Source organism: Vigna umbellata, chromosome 6 (assembly GCF_029865625.1).
Source record: "Vigna umbellata cultivar VRB3 chromosome 6, Vumbellata_1.0, whole genome shotgun sequence".
In the NCBI taxonomy this organism is placed as follows: domain Eukaryota; kingdom Viridiplantae; phylum Streptophyta; class Magnoliopsida; order Fabales; family Fabaceae; genus Vigna; species Vigna umbellata.
Window position 1 is genome coordinate 20,709,965 of NC_142170.1, and position 17,498 is coordinate 20,727,462.

Consider the following 17,498-nt stretch of genomic DNA (forward strand, 5'->3'; position numbering starts at 1 on the left):
CTTTAGTTGTGTGTCATCCTTCTTTAGCTCCCAAGGCTCTAGTTTTCTTTTCTTTTTTGGTCTATACCAGGCAACAACACCCTTTTGGGTGGAGGTAGCACATCATGATGAGAAGTCATTTCCCAAAGCTGAGGACTGTTAACAAGGTATATCATTGGAATGTAAGTTTCTTGATATATTGACCTTTTAAACCAATGTGAGATGTAGTCTTCTCCATTGATGTTCAAAAATGACATGGCAGCCAGTGCATGGCAGCATGGAATTCATGATACAGTCCACTTTCTGCAACTGCATTCAACTTTATTTATGTCAACCAAAAACTTTTTACCAATGGTTGAAGTGTGTCTAATCTAAAAAATTTGAAGTCCTGACCAACTGCAATCATAACCAATTTAAATCAGTAAACAAATTAAACCATGACCAAGTTCATATTGTGATGTAGTGATGTGCACACATGTAGGTATCCAATATTTAGTCATGTACAATTCCTTTTCAAATCTTTTTTTAATCTTCGGGAAAAGATAAACTTCACATGTAGTTATTTTCTGTCTATTTGTTGTCCATCTCTTCATGAGGTACATACGAATGTCTTCCATCATTATGATGATGGGCTTACCCCTTGCACTTAATATCACACTGTTAAAAGCTTCAAACATATTATTGACTAAGGTGTCACAAATAGCTTTACCCATAAACCTTGACTGTGACCAAAATCTAGTTAAAGAAATAACATGTCAAACATATGAGGCAGCAAAGCAAACAAAAGTAAACACGCACAATGGATTTAAATAGCTGTTATGGGTTGACATACCTTGGTGTAATGGCTAGCAAGTATTTAAATGCATCTGCATTGACATCTTTAATTTCTCTCATCACTTCCTCCCATGCTTGAGGGTGTGTTGATGATGCTACCTTCCATAATAGATGCTTTAAAATTTGACCAGGAAATTTCTTCCTAAAATTTGCATAAATGTGGCGCACATAAAACCTTTGCTCCATGTTAACTAATTGGCAAGTGTACTAAATCATATCAAATAATATAAAATGGTAAGACCAAGTATCGTTTCTCAAGAGACTCGTGTCACTAACAATCGTATAATACCTTAACTAATTAAGACTAAAGAACAATTCCAATGATTGCAATTAAATTGCAATAAAAGTAAACATAATAACTTGAATGTAAAATTGATCTTTTGAGGCTTAAACAATAATGAATGAATGATATTGAAATGACATGAGATGATGATGTTGTTGGGGTTAGATTTCACCTACATTACTTTCATGCATATTAGAACTCATCTTCTTCATTGGAATGTTAAGGTCACTACGAAATTACTTAGAACCTGATCCCTCGGCGTAAAAAGCCTAGCCTATTGAATCCCTAATAACCAACTCCACATTAAGAAAAGAAGCTTAAGACAACCAAACGTCATATCCCTATCCCTAGGCAATATTCCCTTTGGGTGAAATTCTCCAAATCATGATTCATAAGATATTTTCCAATACTCAAACAAACCAACATCAAGTCATGAATGGCCAAAACAAGACAAACATTACGAATAGGAGAAAATCACTAACATTCAATGAAAGAAGCATAAATTATTTAAAAAATGTTCAAATACATGAAAGTTTAGAGGTTACATCATCACCAACAACAAATGAGTTTAGTTCTCCATTGTCATGGAGAACCTTGGTGTACAATGGAAGAATGAATGAATGTAAACCCTAGAAAGTGAGAAGGAAAGCTCATGCATCCTAATCTACCTCTAAGGGGTCCAAAATTGTGTGTCTGTGCTTCAGCCGCCAAAAGATACAAACCCTAATGTGTAAAAGCCTTTAAATAGATCAAACATGGATCATGGGCCAATGTCGCTGGTGCTCAACACACTAAGTGGGGCAACCAGGTGAGCTGCGTGACATGTAGCTGGTGTTGAGCGCCCTGGACAGGAGCAAGAAAGTGCAACTGTGAGAAGATTGGCGCTCAGCGCCCCAAATGGGGGCAACCAAGCGTGCTACGGTGTAGCTGACTAGCGCTCAGTGCCCCTGGAGAGGGCGCCCAAGTGTGCTTGCGAGATCCTTGGCCATCAGCACCTCTAAAGAGGGCGCCCAAGCGTCCATGCGTGACCACCAGTGCTAAGGGCCCCAGAAAAGGGCAACCAAGCGTGGTTGCATGACAACCAGTGCCCAAGGCCCCAAAAAATGGTCAACCAAGCGTCCTTGAGCCTTCTACAGCCTTATATTTTGGTGCTTTTGTTGCCCTTCCTAGGTTCCAACTCCTTGATACTTTACTCCTCTTCCGAAACATACCAATAACCTACAAAGTTGAGGTAATCAGTGATAAAAATCATTAAGTATAACCTCTACTCACTTATTCACCAAATTCAACTAAAATAAGAGTTTAAGCAAGTTTCAAAGTCAAAGAGAGAGTTGATTTAGTATCAAAATTTCATCACAAATAATGGTAAATTCAACCGTTATCACTCCACATCAGGTAGAAGTTCTTGTAATGCTGGTACAAGTCCCTATCAAAGTAAAAACATGAAGCTATACAAGTTCAAAATATTGCAAATGAAGGTTTGAAAGATATAAAACAACAATGGGAAACATTATTCACTTTTTGTTGATCTAAAATATATGTAATTGTTGAACAAACCTCCACACCACCAAGATCATTAATGAGCAATTGTAAAAACCAAGCCCAACTGTCCTTATTCTCCACCTCCACAACAGCGTATGCTAAAGGACACATTTGCTCATTCCCATCTCTTGCAACTACAATTAACAACTCACCTCCATATTTTCCTTTTAAGAAACACCCATCCAAACCTATAATAGGCCTACATGAAACAAAGTTGTCCTTACAGGCCTCAAACAGACATATAGTCTCTTGAATATTGGATTGTCCTCACTAGGTTCAACATGAAGTTTGATAGTTGAACTAGGATTTGATCGAAGCAACTCATTTGCATAATCATACAGTCTTTTATATTGTTCCTTAAAATCACCTTCTATTTGTTTAAAAGCCATTGCTTTTGCCCTATACGTTGTAGATCGAGAAATACCAATGTTCCACTTCTTAGAAACTTTGTTTTATAGGTTATACAGATTAATATTGGGATTCTCCTTGATGGTTTTCTCTAAACTCCCACTCAACCATTTTGAAGTCATTAAACGGATGTTAAAATCTCTACTGCATGTGTACTTGTCTATAATCTTCCTTAGCTGCCATGTATTTTGAGCTGCCTTATATGCACAATATGCATATCATGTACATTTTCCTTTTGCCCCACAACCTTTAACACAAACTCTTTTTTTTTTTCATTTTTATAAACTTTTAATTTCCTACCATTCTCTACACCATACATTATTATTGCTTCTACAAAATCCTCTTTTTAGGGAAGTACGTGTTCACTTCCCATTTATATTGTTCCATACTTTTGGGCATTGAAAAAATCCCAAAATCTCCATACCCATCTCTATCATCATCTGTGTTATCACTTTCCACAACACTGTTCAAAGTGTCAGATTCCCAATCACATTTAGATAAACCCCTAGGTCCACCAATTTGTACATCACCCTCTACCTCACCCTCTGCCTCTACCTGCACCTGTACATCACCCTACCCCTGTACATCACCCTGCCCCTGTACATTGACACCAACATCCATGTCTCCCTCCTCATTTGCCTCAACCTCAGCTTGAGGCTCTGCTTGACAGTGTGCCTGAAAACCATCAGCCTGTACATCACCCACTGCCTCAACCATTGGTTCAACCTTTGCATCTACCTGACCCTCTACATTGATACCAACATGAATGTCTCCCTCCCCATTTGGCTCAACCTCTGCCTAACAGTGTGCCTGAAATCCATCACCCTCTACCTCAACCTGTACCTCACCATGTACATCACCCACTACCTCAACCTCTGCCTCTACTTGACCCTCTACATCCACACCAACATCACCCTCTACCTCTGCTTCTACATTGGGCACTACCTCAGACTCTACATTAGCCACTACAACATCCTCTTCCTCTGGGTCTAACTCAATGTGTGCTTCACCAACCTCTATCTCAACTTGCTTTTCACCACACTTTGTTTGAACTTCTGGTTGACCACTATGTCTCTCAATTTGGGGTTCAGGAAAGTATTCCAACTCTAGAAGATATTGAGGCTCACACACCATGTGTATAACATAAATGTGAGCTTGACCATTCAAAAAAGCAATATTGACGATATGACATGCACCTTTGTCATAAGATAATATTTCCAAACAATCTTCTAACATAGGACCACGACCCAATGAATACCACAACTCCTTCACATTCCTATAACCCATTTCCTTAAGAATGCTTAATATTTCATAATAACTCAATCGATCTGGGTCAATATTTAAAGTTGTTGTTTAATCATAGTGGTATCTGAATGTCTCATTATTCTCAAATTTACCCCCATGGTGAAATACGACTTCAATGTCTGAGTTGGCCATCTAAACTAATATGAAAAGTAGTTTTTCTATGCTTAATCAAAATGTTATCTACGCTACAAACAAAATAGTAGTGTGGGGAACCATAAACACACCAATAACAGACCATAATGAAATAAAACAACTTTCTACTGGGAGCATAAAGACAACATAAACAAAGGAGTTGCATAGTTAATGGGGGACCACTACGACACTAGGACACCACAAAATAAACAAAACAGGTAATGGAAAAACACAGTTAATGGGGGACAATAAATAAACAAAACATACCCATCCCAAAGCAAAAGTGATGGGGGACCACAGCGAAAGCAACTAAACAAAACAAAAGCTACATACACGCACCTTCAAATGTCGCTTTTCGAAAAACCCCATCAACACGATGTCTGCAATTGCATGTCCAAATGACCAAACAAACTTCATTCAACTAAATCCCTATTAGCGTATGGGGAGTCTGTCTTCGCAATGAAGGTCAAGAACTGCAATAAGGATTCTCTGTTCTCTCGCAGAAATCAAAATGGGTTGTGCCCTAACTACGATTTTCCCCAATTTCAATAACTCAATCTCTATAACTCACGTCAACCTCTAATCGCTTACCACGTCACCACGCATAGTACTTAAAAATGATACGTTACCAATTCATAATGCCATATCATCAATCCATTAACACCGTTAGTGTTTTTTAACGAAAGAGATAATGTTGACACAAAATTTTCTAAATAAGGACCAAATAGACGCTAGTTTTAAACAAGGGACCAAATATATACAACCAAGCAAAACTAGAGACAAAGAAAGCTATCACTACAAAAATGATTGATTTTAGGAGGGGTTTTTTGGAGACGGTTTTGGAAACCCCAATAATTTTTGGGGGTTTATCTCTAAAAACCGCAGGTTACTATTTTTTATTATTTTTTTAAACTTTTTTATTTTTAGAATACTTACCCAACCCATATTATTCTCTCCCCGGCCTTCAGTCGTTTATTCATCTCATCTCTAATTCTCTGAAATCTAAACCCTAACCTTCCTCCCGTTCTCATCAAATTTTCTCTCAAACCTTTTCCCGCACTACAATCTTCTCCTTGGCTTCATGTTCATCTTCTCCTGTTTGGCTTCGTGTTCATCTGGTTGAGCGTCGAGGTGGAGGGGTCGAGGCGTCGAGGCATTTGTGGGTTGAGCGAGGTCGAGGTGCTCTGGCGCGGTCCCTCACTGACCGGTCATAGGTCGAGGTCGAGTTAAGAATGTGTTTGATCTGGTTTTGGCTCTCTCGTTCTTTGTTCGATCTACTGATGTTCGATCTTTGTGTTATAACTCAAAACATTTCGTCTCTGGTTTTGGCTTTCTAGTTTTCGATCTTTGTGTTATAACTCAAAACATTTTGTCTCTGGTTTTGGCTTTCTAGTTTTGGCACTTACGTAAAAGTTAATGAAACTTGTTGAAGGTACTAGGAATCTGCTGGGGCGATTACAAAACATTCTGTCTCCAACCCCTCAAACTCAAATCCTTCATGGTATGTTCATCTTATCCCTGGTTTAAATTCATATCTAGTTTAGTATCTTTGAGATTCATGATTTAGTATTCTGAGTTATAAAATGGTAAAATTAAATTTAAGTTTCTTATCTTTAATCAAATTAATTTAAGTTAGACCTTGGTCATCCTAATAAGTTTAGTCCATGAATGTATGAAAGATGAGTTGATTGAGTTTTTGCTTGAACATTTTATGTCTGCTAATTTAGTACACTAATTTTTTTTTCTATATTTTGGTATGGACACCACACAGAGGTTTTCGAAAGAAAGATGATAGATATGCATGTCTTTATCCAAGCATAGATCAAATAATTGGTTAAGTATTAAGTTATAAAATGTATTTAATTGAAGAAAATTAGTAGCTTGCAATAATACAATGATTCTAATGAGTAATCAATGTAATCTATAACCATTTTTAGTAGCTTGTAATAATACTCTGTGACCCTAAGTATTTAAAAAATAGCCACCTTACCAGTGGTAGAAAAAAAAGGATGGTTTTTTTATCAGGAGGAAATGCAAGAGTAGTAGGATAGGAAAGGTGTTTTCCAGCACAAATCAAGGGAGAACGTATAAAGCTACTCTGCTCTGCTACGGTGTGCCATTTTCTTTCATCATCTGTTACTTAATTTGGCAGAAGATATAGATACTGGGAGAACTTTTTCAACAGTCTGATAAGTATATTTGCAACGTAAGTTTTCAATTTTATAAATTAGAGGGAAATTGTTTCCTTAATTAGTATTACTTTATTACAATGTAATGTATTTAATGAGACTTTGTAGTTCACTTTTTTCTATTCTCTTTCCTTTATTGTAGGTGTTCACTGGGGAATGAATTGTCAATTTCACAGATCAGGATAGCTACCTGGTTTTCTTTAATCTGATTGATTGTGAATGGTTGCTTCTGCTGTTCTGATTCCAGGGTATGATTGTTTCTTTTGTGGAATCAAATTTTTAGGTAGTAAGTTATGACTATACATCTGCATGCACTTTATAATATAATTTGAGAAAAGTGAGAAATAAAATTAAACCATCTCTGGAACAAATGAATCGTCAATAAATGATATTATACCTCATTACCAATCTAGAAGCAAGAGAATGTACCCTATAAGAGTAGTAATAGAATAAACCCAAAACTTTTTGTTTTCTTAGCACATCCAATTCAATGTAGAGATAGACTAGGATGCATAAGTAAGGGTTGTACAGCTTGGTTGATTATATAAAATTCAATTTCTCCAGAATTTAACATAATCCACCAAGTTCTTGTTCACATTTTAGGACCACATGTGAAACAACACAGAATAAATACACATGTGAGTGTGGAAACGGTAGCTTAAGTACTCTTCATGAAAACAATTATCACATTTGAGCTTGTTCTCTACAATTTGATATTAAACTTAAATTTGATACTAACCTAAGCAATCATTGTGCAAAACATATAAAACAGAGACAGAGAGAATCATTAAGAAAACTTCCAAGGTCATTTCTTCTCTAAAGGTAAACCAGAAAGAAGCATGCCTGTTTAAGGAAAAGGAAAAATAGTATTAGCTTATATTTAACACAACTCCTTAGAAACAAAATCCAGAACAAGCCTTTCTTAGTGCACCCAATGTTCAGAGTTGTTTCCATTCATATTGTGTCCAGTTAATACCATAACTTCATTTTATCCTAGAAAGGCTTTTCAATACATTCATGAATCTGTATTTTCATGTTAAGAATCAAGAACATGAGAACCGATGTGAATATATTTTTTCCATTCACGGAATATATTTTATATGATATGATGATGACATTTTATGTACAATATATCTTTAATTCTCTTTTGGCCATCTCTAGCTCCTTATATACATATATATTATGATTTTTTTTAATATCTTACTTTCGTGTATGAGATTCGAATGAGATTTTTTTTAATTTATTTCTCGAACTAATATAATGTTAATTATGAATTGTAATATTAATTAATTAATGAAAGTAGTATTAGCTTATATTTAACACAACTCCTTAGAAACAAAATCCAGAACAAGCCTTTCTTAGTGCACCCAATGTTCAGAGTTGTTTCCATTCATATTATGTCCAGTTAATACCATAACTTCATTTTATCCTAGAAAGGCTTTTCAATACATTCAGGAATTTGTATTTTCATGTTAAGAATCAAGAACATGACAACTGATGTGAATATGTTTTTTCAGTTTCAAACCTCTCACGTTGTGTTTTTAAATTTTTAACTTCCTTTATTTTGTTCTTATGATATGTCTTGTAATTTTTGAATTATTGATTCTTGGCTTTTTGGTTGCCTCAAACTTATTTTAAGTTATCTCCACCCCATTACAAAAACGTTGGTTATTAGATTAAATAGTGTTTGGATACTATGATACGTTTTTAATGGGGAAATATGATTTTATGCCTCTTATATTTGCTTATTGTCTTGACTTTTATGTGCTTGATCGTTCACAGTGGCATTTTGTGCCTTCTAGGATGTCCTGGTTTTTATATTTGCATTGTATATTAATAATAATTTTTTATTCATTTATATTGAAATTTATTAAGCAAACTAATTCATTATTCTATGAAGAGGCTATCTCATTCCAACTTCCTATAATATGATTTATGTACATAATATGATTTATGTAGATAAAAAGTGAAACAGAAACAATCCTAATAAAGTAGCTAATTGTGAAATTAGCTCCTGAAATAAATCCCTTGATCTAAGTGGATTGTTCTCAAAGTTTAGTAAATTCATCTTATGTAGTGTTTCGTTGAATATCGTCACTTATTTTAACCTTCCAATCCTCTTGGCATGAACATAGGTCATTTTAATGGACAAATCATGGATAAACATGCCTCGAAATACAAGTCAATATATGAGAGGATTGAATACCTTCTTGGACTTTGCACTCACTAATAGTGGAGTTAGGGGAAAGATAATATGTCCATGTCCAAAATGTAATTTTAAGAAATGGCAAAGTCGTGAAGAAGTAAAAGAGCACCTAATTATTAAACCTTTTCCAAAAGGGTATATATTGTGGCTTCTACACAGGGAGAGAAGAGTAAATGATGAAGCACCTCAAGTAATGGCCGAAGCTCCTCAAGTAACGGTTGAAGAAGATGGTGGAAGAGTTGAAATTAATGATAATATCTGTGAAATGATTAATGATGTATTTTCACATCATTGCTCTAACAACGACATGACGGTTGATGATGAGATGGGTGCAGAGTCAAGCCATACTAGAAGTCATGATGGGACATATTTTTTTTTAATTAATGCAAGATGGACAACAAAGCTTATATGAAGGATGTGATAAATATTCAAAACTTTCTTTCTTGGTGAAGTTGTATCACATCAAATGTCTATGCAGAATAAGTGACAAAGCTATGTCATGATACTGGAGTTGCTAGCAGATGCATTTGAACATGCTAAAATTCCAAACTCGTTCTATGAAGCCAAAAAAGTGATTAACAAGCTTGGTCTTCATTACACCAAAATTGATGCTTGCCCAAATGTTGTATGTTGTATGTTGGAGAAGACAAAGATAAAGATTCTTGTAAGAAATGTAAGACATCAAGATGGAAGCCAAAAAAGAGAAATACAATTGGTGACGATGTTGTTGTTAATAAGCGAAAGAAGATTCCTGCAAAGGTGTTAAGCTATTTTCCTTTGAAGCCTCGATTACAGAGGATGTTTTTGTCATCTAAAATAGCCGAGCATATGAGATGGCATGCATCAGAAAGTACGGATGAAGGCATGTTAAGACATCCAAGAGATTCTGAAGCATGGAAGAAATTTGACTTGATGCACCCTCAATTTGCCTTAGACCCTCGAAATGTGAGACTCGGTTTAGCTACTGATGGCTTCAATCCATATGGCAACTTGAGCACCAATCACAGTATCTGGCCAATTGTTCTCATACCATACAACCTTCCTCCTTCGATGTGTATGAAACAAAGTTCGTTCATTCTCTCCATGATCATTCCTAGAAAGCGAGCACCAAGCAATGATATTGATGTTTACTTACAACCATTAATAGAAGAGTTGAAGGAGTTGTGGAACATTGGCATCAAAACTTTTGATTCATATGGGAATGAAGTATTTGATATGTGTGCAGCCATATTGTGGACTATTAGTGACTTTCCAGGACTTGGAACCTTATCTGGGTGGAACACACATACAAGATTGGCATGTTCGAGATGTAACTTTGGCACTACTCCTAAGAAGCTTGTCAAAGGTAGGGAAATTCTATTTTATAAGTCATCGTCGGTGGTTAGATGGAAGACATAGGTTTAGATTGACTCATATGAGGTTTGATGGAACTATTGAAAATAGAAGTCAACCAATGGCAATCTCAGGTCATGATATCTTACAACAACTTGGTATTGTTCATGTTGAATTTGGGAAAGAACCTATAGTTGAAGAAAGATCAAAAAGACAACACATAGTTGATCGTCCTAAGGTAGAGACTCTACAATGGCGAAAGAAAAGTATATTTTTTGACCTTCCTTATTGGGTAGATAACTTATTACACCACAATTTGGATGTTATGCACATTGAAAAAAATGTTTGTGACAATATATTGTTTACATTGTTGAATGATAGTACAAATAATAAATGCAAAGACAATCTAAAGGCAAGAAAGGACTTACAACTTTGGGGTATAAGACCAGATTTGTGGCCTGACGAGAATGGTAGATATCTTCCTGCTATATATACATTGTCAAATGTAAATAAGGATATGTTTCTGAAAACTTTGAAAAATATAACTGTACCTGATGGGTACTCAAGTAACATCAGTAGATGTGTTGATGTCAAACAACGTAAGATTGAAGGACTAAAAAGTCATGACTCACATGTGTTGATGGAGCAACTTCTCCCTTTGGCAATAAGAAAGACACTCCCTAAAGAAGTCTCGTCTATTTTGATTGATCTATGCTCTTTTTTTAAACAATTATGTAATAAAGTTTTGAAGATAGATGAACTTGTCCAATTACAAGATAGAGTTGTCCTCACATTGTGTCACATGGAGATGTTATTCCCTCCTTCTTTTTTCACAGTGATGGTTTATTTGATTGTACATTTAGTAGAAGATGCCAAGCTTGGAGAACCTGTCCAATATCGATGGATGTATTCTATTGAGAGGTACTTGGGAAAATTGAAGTCTTATGTGCGTAATAAGGCACAAGCTAAAGGCTCAATAGCTGAAGGTTACATGGCTGAAGAGTGCTTAACCTTTTGTTCTAGATACTTAGATGGAATTGAGACTGTGTTTAATAGATTGTGCCATGTTAATGATGAACCAAGCATTGGCTCTTGTACTGTGAGCACTTTATTCCCACCAATCGGAAAACCAGTTGGAGGTTTCACTTATTTCACTCTATCTGCAAAGGAAAAGTTACAGGCACATCGTCATATCCTAACAAATAGTGCCATAGTTGACCCATTTCTTCAGTAAGTATTTTCACTTGATCAATTCTATTAATTAGTCTTTTATTAGAAAGTAACTGTGTATAATTTGGACACTTCGTGTAGGGAATTTAGAGACATTATACGGAAACAATTCAGAAATCGGAGTCGACAATCATCTTTGATAGACAAAAGAGTTCATAGGGAATTTGCAGATTGGTTGTCACGTCGTGTACGTATATTGGGTCCATTGATGATTGGTTTCATTCTGTGCAATAATTGATAATTGACTTGGATATGTTATTCTTTTTCCTTTTAGATATGGAATGACTCAACTAGCCTTCACTCAACTGATTTCAAATTCTTAGCCATGGGTCCAATTGATATTGCAAAGCGATATAGTGCCTACAATGTTAACGGATTCAAGTTTAGGATCTTGGAGCGTGACTTATGGCTTAAAACACAAAATAGTGGAGTGTTTGGTACATTTGGGACAAGGAGTTATGCAAGTTCTAGTGATAATCAAATGCAATTTGGAGGTGTGCCTTATTATGGTCGATTAGTGGACATAATTGAAATAAACTACCATGGTCGTTTCTCAGTTGTGTTGTTCAAATGTATGTGGGCTAATACAACTACTTCTAGGGGGATTGTGACTGATGAGTTGGGATTTACAAGTGTATGTTTTGGACGCTTGATTCATACCGGTGATAATGATGATGATGAATCATACATTCAGGCATCACAAGCACAAATGGTATATTATGTAGATGATGAGTTTGATAAAAATTGGTGCATCCCTGTACATATAAAGCCTAGAGACTTGTACAACATGGGTGAAGATGATGTTGACAACTTTCATGAAGGTGAACCATTTCAACAACAAAACTTAGAAACATTATTTCCAGATGATAAAAGAAATATACCATTAACAAGGTTTTAATTTTAATTGTTAGTTATTATATAGGCTGTTATTCTGTTTATTTTCTTCTTTATTATATTATATATAGGTGGTTTAACTTTTAATTATGTAATTGTTTGTAGACCACTTGAAGATGAAGAAAATGACAGTTAAGAAGGAGACAAAACATCATACACAACAAAGTGCCTCTCATACATGGGGTCATATTGTTAATCATCCACCAACAACTCAAAGTGTTGTTCCTCAAGTCCAATCATCTCCTTCTCTATCCGCCCCTCAAAAAAGTAAGTTATTATATATTGTTTTATTCATCTTATTGTCATTTTTTGACATTCATTTATTTGCAGGAACATACAGACTAAAGCTACCTTCGACAAGTCAAAGCACATGCACTCCTACTCTTATTCAGTCCTCCAATGAATTCTTTTTTTCAAGTGAATGTAAGTGTTCTGTTTCCTTCAATAATTAACCTATTTCTTCTAACTCTATATGGATTATGGTCAATTTGCTAGATACAATAAGTACTTTTATGCCACACAAAAAATAGTAAAACAACAACAAATAGGACCACTTTTGTATTCAAGCCTTTATATATATGCTTATAGTGATACAAATTTATGTTTTGTATGAAGTTCTAACCCATTGAATTAATATCATTAAAATTAATTATTTTATATAGGATATCTGTTTACAATTTATAATTTCTTCCTGATTTTATTTTTAAAAGATATTTTTCTGAAGGCTACAAACCTTATCTAAGGTTTGAGGGCTACAAACCACCACCACTGTACTTAAATCATGTTTTTAATCTACATTTCTGCTTTCTAAGAGATGCCCTGTGTATTTTTTATCTCAAGGTGCAAATTTAGCAATGTGAGGGGACTACAATCTAGAACTGATTTGAAGGACATTGTTTTGCCATTTGAAGATGTGGTCCCTCACAAGTTTAACTTAGACTTAAGCTTGTGTAGCCCTCAAATGAAGATGCTCTTCATTCACCACCTCAAGTTGGAGGAAATTGTCATGTACAAGATGAACATGAACAAGATGAAAATGAAGATATTCTATTGGAAGTGCAACAAGAAAGGCCATCAACATACAAGAGATCATGGTTGGTTGATGTTATTGGTAAGACATTGTTACTTATATCAATAATAATTGTTGAAGTTGTTTGACACAAGGGTATTTGACACAATTTTGATTTCTTCACAGATGACCAATGCAAGATGGCTACCAAACACTTAAAAACAAATGATGTTTGGAATTTGCCTCTAAATGAAAAGATTATTGTGTGTTGGAATGAGGAGTATCAACCAATTGGAGATGGTGGTGGATTATTGAACTGATTCTTAGGGAGTATTGCTAGAAACTTTAAGGCATTCCCTATTTGCTATTCTACTTGGAAGAAGATTCCTAAAGATTATAAAGAAGACATAATTCATAATACTATTCAAGTAAGTAATGTAAAGTTTCAATTCACAATTGAGTTATTTGATAATTGTTGTTAATTTTGATTAAAATTTGTTTTGAAGACAAAGTTTGCAATCAATTCCGATATTCAAATAAATTACATCTTGAAAGTGCTTAATCATAAATGGAGAGATTATCGGCAAGAATTGTGGCAACAAAGAGATGATGGCACACGTACTAGAGATAAATTGATTGCCATGGCTCCAGAAGGAATAGATAAAGATCATTGGGCTTCGTTTGTTGACTATCGACTTGATGAAAGAACAAAGGTAAAACCTAAATTTCTTTTCTTAAAATTATGATATAATTTATTAACTTTTTTTATGACAATGTTAGGAGATGTCCCTAAAAAATAAGCGCAATAGGACAAAGCAAACTCTTGCTCACACGGGGGGTCGAAGAGCATTGCAAGAAAGAGGGAAGAAATGGTGAAGTGATATTGTTCTTCAGTTTTCTATTTCTCATTATATTTATGACATACTTAATATGCATTTGTTCATTTTCATAAGAAAGAGAATGTGGACACAAAGTTAGTAGAGGAGAAGTGTGGATAGCTACCCATAAGAAGACCAACAAAGCTTTTGTTAGTGATGAGGCAAGGAAAATTGGTGTAAGTTATAGAAGCCTAATTATGGTATAGCTACAATTTAAATATGTCTTGAAGTATTTTTTTTTTCAGTGGCTGAAACTGGTTTTAACTATTTAAGTTATTTACAAATTTTCATTTTCTTTGTTGGTATACTTTATTTTTTTTATTTTTTCCTATGAATACACGTGATACTTCTTAAATAGACTTATGTTTAAGCAACAATATTCAATATTAATTTATTATTTGGAGTATAAGATTTGGAGGTTAACCTAAATATTCTTGTTAATTTTTTTTTACGTAACACTACTTTAGAAATTACAACAGGGTGGAAGAGATGTCAGTTTGTAAAGTATGATTATGTCTTATAAAATCATAGACAACTCTGGTATGGTTAGATGATTTAGAAGTTACATACAATACACCATATGAAATATGTGAAGATTATATGACTAGTTTTGTATTGTTTAGTATAACATACACAGTTGTTTGATTAAACAACATTTTAGTTTTAAAGAAATCAAGTGTCACACTTGTATAACTAAAATCAAGAAACAAATACAGTAAAAAATTACAAAAAAATATTATTTGTAAATTACCTGTGAATTCATCTCAAACCTCACCTAAACATGTTTGACTCAGCGTAAACAAGATTCAATTTAACTTATATTTAGAAAGAATAATATTTTTTTTCTAATTCAACCAAATTTGAATCATTTTGGTTCTAAACAAAGGAATCTCACTGATTTGTGTTTGACCTTGTTGTTTTGAAATTGTGCACTTGTTTTCTCTGGTTTGAACAATTTCACTATTTTATTAAATGTTGAATATAGGAAAAAAATTGAAGCATATGAATCCACAACATCGTCTCAATCGAAAAAAATATCCCGTTCAGATTCATTGGCTCATGCTTTAGGAATCCAAGAGCATTGTGGACGCGTTCGCGGTCTAGGTTTGGGTCCTTGCCTATCTAAAGTCTTTGGAGTCAAAGCTCGTTCTCATGGTGGATCATCTTCAGCTGCCCCTTCTAATGATGAATTACAAACTCAGGTTAATGAATATTTTATCAATTACTTGATTTGTTCCTTTTATGATTAACTTGTTAGGTATCATTTTTCTTTTTAAATAATTTCATCTATTATAGGTATCTTCATTGACATCACAAGTCAATGAAATGAAAGAAATGATAGCATTTATGTTGCAAAATTATCAAGGTCAACTGCCTTCAAAGTTTGCTGGATTTCAACCATCGGTAATAATTACTAAATTTATTTGTATGATTTGTTTTTTAAAATATATAACCAACTAACATTATGTAATATAATGAAGTGTGCCAAACGATGAATATAATGAAGATGAAGAAAATTAGACATGTATGAACAATTAGTTATGTTTGGCTTGATATGATATGAAGTTTTGAGGATGCAAATATCACCTGTCATCCTTTTAGTTGTGTATGTATTGATATGCTAGTATCTTTTGTGCTTTCATAAAGCTGCCAAACAAGGGAAGGATCATCCTCATCAGTCCCTGGGCTAGTCTCCATGTATATTTCATCTTTTGAATCACTTTCCTTGTTAGTCTCTCTTAAATATAATTCTGGTTTTATTATGGTTATTTCTAAATATTAATATGGTTGTTTCTAATGAATGAGTTTCATCTGTTTTTGGATATTTTATATTTTTCACATTTTATATATATTTTATTTATATTTATACTTGAGGAATTAACTCACCTCTTCCAAACGGTTTGAATGAAGTTGAATCAGTATGTATCAGAATCAGAAGATTAGCAGCAGTATGAGTGGAGAAAATATCAGGATAGAGTGACCCTAGTAATGAATGCAATGATGTGTTAAGTTGGTTATCAAAAACATGTAGTAATGAGTCTCCATTCTCATTCTTGTCTTTTTCTTACTTCTCCAACTGCAAGTTTTTAATCAGAAGTATTTAAAATCAGTCTTTTAGTTCTTGGTGTAACTAAAGTTTATTCAAACATTACATTGAAACTGTTGGTAGCAATGGTTAGTGGGGTATGGTACTTTCATAAATATGTCTATGGCCTGAAAATTTATAGTAATTTCGGTGGGTTCTATCAACTACGTGAATCCCATTAACTAATATCAACATATCATTTATTTGATGAATCTCTCATACTAGCAAGAGTCTTTTAAAACCAAAAGTCTTTTAAAACCAAACATGAAATGTACTTGACCACAAAATTATGAGATGGTTTGGGGAAGAAATTGTATTATAAAGCAGAGGGGTTGTTTTTGTACTTTGCAGGTTAGTGGAAAGTGGAAAGACAATCTAAAAAGGTGTCACAGATCTCCTAAATGTTTTATTTTTGTATTTGTTTTAAACTTTGTTAGATTATAAAACAATTTTTATTTTTGTATTTATTTCAAACTTTGTTAGATTATAAGGGTGACTGCTTTGATGGAAAGATTTGGAAAAAGGATATATTTCCGGCGGGTTTAGAGGAAACCCTTGGAAATAGGGACGGTTATAAGAAACCCTGACTATTCCCAGCGGTTTCTACAAAACTCCGGTTATTTTTGACGGTTTTTCAAAAACCCCTGGAAATTACGGCGGTTTCGTAGAAAACCGCCGGTAATGTTTAGCGGTGCTGCTTTTACCAGAGCTTAATGAAACTGCGGGAAACGAATTTTCCAGGGGTTAAAACCGCCGAAAACGCTAAAAATAATCGCTGGAAAAATTATATATTTTTGTAGTGTATTAAACCTAAAATTAACTAAATTCATTGAGTATTTGAGAAAACTTATATTGTGGTACCACGTGTTAATTACTAACAAGGTCTTTATCACATCTCATTTAAATGCAAAACTATATGAATATCAAAACAATAATATTTTATGCAGTAAAAAATATTTTTTGAGACGAAAAGGTAAAATGATAAGTATATTATTAAGAAAATCGCAATGGTATTTAAACCTTAAATTATACTAAAAAAAGGTCATATATGAAAATTCTATTAATTAATTTTAACTTGGATATATTATTATTTTTATTTATTTCACTCTTCCAAAGGTGCTTATCTAGAGATTTACCTAACCATATCCTTAATCCCTACTTAAATAAAAAGCACGTTTGAACCTAAAATTA

General features: G+C 34.1%; 1 protein-coding gene and 2 pseudogenes across 1 annotated transcript; all 3 read left to right on the top strand.

The window, feature by feature from the left end:
- Positions 1-9,557: 9,557 nt before the first annotated feature.
- LOC148196941 (uncharacterized) lies at positions 9,558-11,444 on the top strand (annotated as a pseudogene).
- A 321-nt stretch (positions 11,445-11,765) lies between these two features.
- LOC148196942 (uncharacterized) lies at positions 11,766-12,338 on the top strand. Its single transcript, XM_088093550.1, has one exon. It carries the CDS (start codon positions 11,766-11,768, stop codon positions 12,336-12,338), a length of 573 nt encoding a protein of 190 aa, XP_087949676.1.
- A 121-nt stretch (positions 12,339-12,459) lies between these two features.
- Positions 12,460-16,894, top strand: LOC148196943 (uncharacterized; annotated as a pseudogene).
- The last annotated feature ends 604 nt before the right edge of the window (positions 16,895-17,498 follow it).